This window comes from Limulus polyphemus, unplaced genomic scaffold (assembly GCF_000517525.1).
Source record: "Limulus polyphemus unplaced genomic scaffold, Limulus_polyphemus-2.1.2 Scaffold282, whole genome shotgun sequence".
Lineage (NCBI taxonomy): Eukaryota > Metazoa > Arthropoda > Merostomata > Xiphosura > Limulidae > Limulus > Limulus polyphemus.
In genome coordinates, this window is record NW_013665892.1 from 603,211 (window position 1) to 609,279 (window position 6,069).

The 6,069-nt window shown below is 33.3% G+C and overlaps 1 protein-coding gene across 1 annotated transcript in view; it reads right to left on the bottom strand.

The window, feature by feature from the left end:
* LOC106457020 (membrane metallo-endopeptidase-like 1) overlaps nt 1-6,069 on the bottom strand; it is a 104,207-nt gene that overhangs the window by 40,160 nt on the left and 57,978 nt on the right. The window contains exons 4-5 of the mRNA XM_013916405.2: nt 2,975-3,136; nt 955-1,126 (exon numbers count right to left, since the gene is read on the bottom strand). Of these exons, the coding sequence (XP_013771859.1) occupies nt 955-1,126; nt 2,975-3,136 (334 nt within the window). The remainder of the gene's footprint in view (nt 1-954; nt 1,127-2,974; nt 3,137-6,069) is intronic.

The following is a 6,069-nucleotide window of genomic DNA, read 5'->3' on the forward strand; positions in this document are numbered from 1 at the left end:
AAGAGTAACTATCTTTATTGTGCTAATATAACCATGTTGTTACTTTTTAGACGAAGAGTAATTATCTTGATTGTGCTAATATAACCATGCTGTTACATTTTAGACGAAGAGTAACTATCTTGATTGTGCTAACATAACCATGCTGTTACATTTTAGACGAAGAGTAACTATCTTGATTGTGCTAATATAACCACTCTGTTACTTTTTAGACGAAGAATAACTATCTTTATTGTGCTAATATAACCATGCTGTTACTTTTTAGACGAAGAGTAATTATCTTGATTGTGCTAATATAACCACACTCTTACGTTTTAGATGAAGAGTAATTATCTTGATTGTACTAATACAACCACACTATTCATGATAGGGTTCAAACAAAATGGTAATGATCGTTTAGTGTATTTTTATGATGCACGAACTATGATAAAGCATGGTATTCTTTTCTTCATCCCGTCATAACTTAGATTGTATTTAAATATTTTAATTACTGTTCTAATGAGTTAAAGTATATCGTTATAAAACCTTATAAAATATGCACACGATAACTCAAATTTCATAGTCACATTTACTTGACATGGTAACACGTGTGTGTGTTTAATATTGCATGTCTCATATTTCTAAAATTGTATTTATGCGTCTGTATATAATTTAGACTCATTAATTCTAACCTATAAAGCTGAAATTTTGAAAGAAAAGCATAATTTGAAAAACGCATATCATTTTGTTTGTAGTTAAGCGTAAGCTGCACAAAGGTTTATCAGTGCTGTGCTCAGACATAGCGCTGAGCCACGGGGGAGGGGGGCAACACACATTAATAGTAACAAATTCTATGTAAAGAATATTCTTATATGTAAATGCGTTAAAAAAGTACACCTGATACGTGTTGTGTATTCGATATTTCAATAATTCGTGGAGGAATGCGTATTATTCTGGTGGTACACAAGTATACCTGACATGAGTAACACATGTTGTGTATTCGATAGAGGTGTAAGCAACATAGTAGTAATAGCTCTTCTAACAGGAAACGAGTATGTATACTTACTCAAATCCATACAAGTGTTGTACATATTCTTGACCTTAAAGATGAACTCTGGTTCTTTTCCTGTTATAGGTTGTTCCACCAGAGCTACAATGATAATAATTCACTAAGTTAAACGTATTTTTCACTTAATGTGCATTTCTGAGCTACTAATAGCAATGAAACTTAACTTCTCATTTTAAGTCGTATATTGGCTTAAGCACAAGAAAGTAATTCACGATTACTTAAGTATTTGTCAGTCACTCAAATTAATGAATTTTATTTCAAGTGTCTTACACAAATGTAGCATTATCTACACACTTTAACTACAATACGCACTTTACACACTATACTTCGCAAAATATAGTTCATGCTAAACTATTTCAAAATTAAATACATATCATTTTCGTTAATAACATTTCCTGTAACTGTGCATTCTTATCTAGAGGTTGCTTCTAATTATCGCAAAATGTCTCTAATGAAACAAGAGTAAACATACGACTGTACATTCTCGATTTAACAAAGTGTCTCTAATGAAACAAGAGTAAACATACGACTGTACATTCTCATTTTCACAAAGTGTCTCTAATGAAACAAGAGTAAACATACGACTGTACATTCTCATTTTCACAAAGTGTCTCTAATGAAACAAGAGCAAACATACGACTGTACATTCTGATTATCAGAAAGTGTCTTTAATGAAACAAGAGTAAACATACGACTATACATTATCATTTTCACAAAGCGTCTCTGATGAAATAAGAGTAAACATACGACTGTACATTCTGATTATCAGAAAGTGTCTCTAGTAAAACGGAAAAATACTCAGTTCTAACTTCTGAATATAACAAAGTGTCTCTCATAAAACAAAGAAAACACTTGACTGTACATTTTTATCAGAAAGTGTCTGTAGTAAAACAAAAATCACTCGGTTGTAGCTTCTGATTATCATAAATTGTCTCTAGTAAAACAGAATAAACATATGACTGTACATTATGATTATCATAAAGTGTCTGTAGTAAAACAAAAGCACAAATCACTTGGTTGTAGCTTCTGATTATCATAAATTGTCTCTAGTAAAACAGAATAGACACATGACTGTACATTCCGATTATCGTAAAGTGTCCGTAGTAAAACAAAAATCACTCGGTTGTAGCTTCTGATTATCAAAAATTGTCTCTAGTAAAACAGAATAGACACATGACTGTACATTCCGATTATCATAAAGTGTCTGTAGTAAAACAAGAAAAAGCACTTGGTTGTAGTTTCTTATTATAACAAAATGTCTCTAATAAAACACGAGAAAATACTTGGCTGTAGGTTTTGATTCTCACAAAGTGTCTGTAATAAAGCAATGCTCAATTACAGTTGATTGCTGTTAGTTTCAAAATATGTTTATGAAATATTCCTTTCTTAAAAATGCTACAAAAATGAAACTCTCAACTATTTCTCATCTAATTGACGATTTGTTTAAAATTTGGACGATTCTTTGTAAATAAGACGTAATATAATTATTTATTTTAAACCCTTCTGAAAGACATGCCGAAGCCTCTTGAAAGTAACTTATAGTTTCTCGTACACGTTTCGGTCTATGAAACAATGTTATTGCAGTTTCTCGCACACGTTTTGGTCTGTGAAACAATGTTATTGCGAAACGTGTGCGAGAAACTTTGTTTCACAGACCTGTTATTGCAGTTTCTAGTACACGTGTCGGTCTGTGAAACAATGTTATTGCAGTTTCTCGAACACGTATCGGTCTGTAAAACAATGTTTTTGCAGTTTCTTGCACACGTTTGGTCTGTGAAACAATGTTATTGCAGTTTCTCGCACAGGTTTCGGTCTGTGAAACAAAGTTTTATACTTTCTTAAAAAATTTTCAGTCTGCAGTGTTCTTACAGTTTCTCTTACACGTTTCGGCTTCTGAAACAATATTCTGTCGTCAAGCCTGCCACTAACCTCGCAGTTTTTTCTTTAGATCATCTCGAAGCAATGAAAAGGCGGATAAGTCAGACTTGTCTTCTGGTATCACTTGTTCTTTGATCCATCCTCCACATGCAAAATGATAGAAGTCCTCACAAGGATTTACAGAGTCATCTATATTTCTGAGTACAGTTGCCGCTGTAAAAACAAAAACAAAAAATGAGCCGGATCTAGGTTTGTTGAGTGGGTCCGAACCGCGAACGACAGGCATCAATGTGAGTGGTTTGTTTATCTACAATTTGTCTTGTCAATCTATACAACATAAAAACTGAAAGTCGTTTCAACAGATGAGCTCTTATGAGACCCATTGAGTTTTTGTTATTGTTTTTTTTTCTGAGTAAAACGTCCATTACTATTGTTTTAAACCACATTTGTTTCCAAAGAACTTTCGGGTCATGAAGCCAGACTAACATAAACATAATTTGAGCTGGGAAATATTTTTTGTTTATCCGTTCCTTGGAGAAAATTGTGATTCTTAGGGTCTGCATTACAGGAGTAATGAGCTACGCTACATGTTGTTAGTTCTCAAGCAATTGTTAGCATCAATAGCAAGCGATTTTAATACCTAATGTAAATGATATAATTAGTTGAACACTATATTCATATCGTTCAAGATTATTTTTATATAGGAAATAATGGGTTAAAAGTTTTTCTGAAAGTTCGCGCAAAGCTGCACGAGGGCTATCTGCACTAGCCGTCCCTAATTTAGTAGTGTAAGACTAGAGAGGAAGACAGCGAGCCATCATCACCAACCGCCAACTCTTGGGCTACTCTTTGACCAACGAATAGTGGGATTAATCGTAACCTTATAACGCCCACGCGGCTGAAAAGGCTAGCATGTTTGGTGGGACCGGTATTCGAACCCGCGACCCTCAGATTGCGAGTCGAGCGCCCAAACCATCTGGCCATGCCAGGCCGATTATTTAAAAATCATGCTAGACAATAAATTGTTTTTTTTTTTTTACTATCACTCTTAGTTTGTCTATTATGAGTTTAAAATCAGAAATGTGTAAAAATAGTATTTCGGCCTCATCTCCTAAAGGCATCAGTTAAAAGTTCAGTACTCGAATTTTTCACTTAGGCTGAACAATGAATAACAACTTTGCCGTTCCACATTTTGAACCAGTGCTCAGAGGGACAGCAGCCAGTCAGCATCATCCTTACACCAACTATCCACACTAAGTGACCGCCTGTTACTCCTATAACAAACCCACAGTTTAACGTATATGCTGTGATATTGCAAGGATTCAAAACCGGTTCGGAAGCTCAAAATCTAAAATTATACCACAGTGTCAAATGTTTGTCTAAACCGCTATCTATAAAGTAGTGGAATAATTTTAATGTACAATGGTTGAAATATCTGTAATGAACAAATTATGAGGAATGTAAAAATAACAAAAAAATAAATAAAACATCCGCAGACTAACGTGATCTTTACCACTGATATTAGATCGACTGGATTCCAATGTTTCGTCAACTTTCACCGTTCAAACGATAACTTTAAAAAAGGCTAGTATTCAGACACTAATAATCTCATTCAGAAAGTATCGCGTAAAATATTTTCTCAGATATTGTTCATATTTTTTAAAACTTGTATTATAAAGTATTGTTTAAATATTAGTCATTTATTCGTAATGGGTAGTATTGAATCTTGCTTTAGATATTATCCCCTAATTAAAAACGTATACAACAGGATATGTTGTATAGAGTATTGTTTGAATATCAGCCATCTTGTTCAGAACGTGTGCCGTAGAATGACGTTTAGACCTTATTCATATCATTCGGTATGTGTAGTATAGAATGCCGTTTGAATATCAGTCATCTTGTTCAGAACGTGTACCACAGAATTACGTTATATCTTATTCATATCATTCGGTATGTGTACCATAGAATGATGTTGAGACCTTATTCATATCATTCGGTATGTCTAGTATAGAATGTTGTTTAGAAATTATTCATCATTTTTATAACTTAAAGTTTTTATTACTTGCACAAATGATCTGTTAGCGGAAGTCACGTGACGCTGGTAACACGTAATTGTTTGTAACCAATTCTTTCAATGAAGATTCTATTTAGTAATAGTATTAGTACGTCTCTGTTCATTTGTTAATTTCCCGTAGAAATTCTTTCCGAAGAACTTCAGCGATACAAGTCTTTTCTTAAATAAAACTAGTTTATTCCTTCTCAATTCAACTTTGCAATACACTTAATTTGCAATACTATTACTAAATAGAATCTTCATTGAAAGAATCGGTTACAAACACTGAATATAAGAAAAAAGTAGAATATATGACTTATAAAACAAACTAGTACCTTAAATTTAGGTGAACTGCATACAGTTACGGATAGCGGTGTTTGTAAGATAACTTTTATGTTGATACCGATTAGTATGTTTAATTAAAAACTAAATAAATTGTGGACAGTAGACAAATCTTAATATAGCGTGAGTAAAGCAATGTAGTAACGATGATAATACCTAAAAATTAATTTAATGTGATATAATAACACCAAGTTCTGATAGTGATGAATAGGTCTACGATTACCCTAATCTTAACTGGACCTAATATGGACCAAATCCAGACACAGCTCTGTTTATGCCAAGCTCCGTGCAAATATACTTGTGAATATAACTCCATGAAATGGACTTCCGGTAATGTTTGATTGCACTTTTAGTCTTGAGCTCACAAAACAGTTCTACTTGGCACTCGTAAACACGCACGTAATCCTACTTTTACATATAAAAATTATAAGACCCTTCCAAAAACATTTAAGTTTGTGTCTAGGAAATGATTAGCCTAGTGTTTATTGGCCTGTTCATTGTGATATAATGCGAGTGAGAATTTTATGTATAAAATGTAACTGTTTATTAATAAGGGTGATAATCACTGTTGTTATATTCGTGTTGTTACTGGGTTTGCTAAATTTCTATCGGAGGTCGGTTATTCTATGTTTGTAATTGCTGTAGGTATTCCTATGTTATCTTCGTTGTTGGTGCTTATACTTTGTTGGCTAGGTTTGTTTGCGGAAGTTCTACTCTGACTTGTAGTGTTATAGTTGTGATTGTTTTCTTG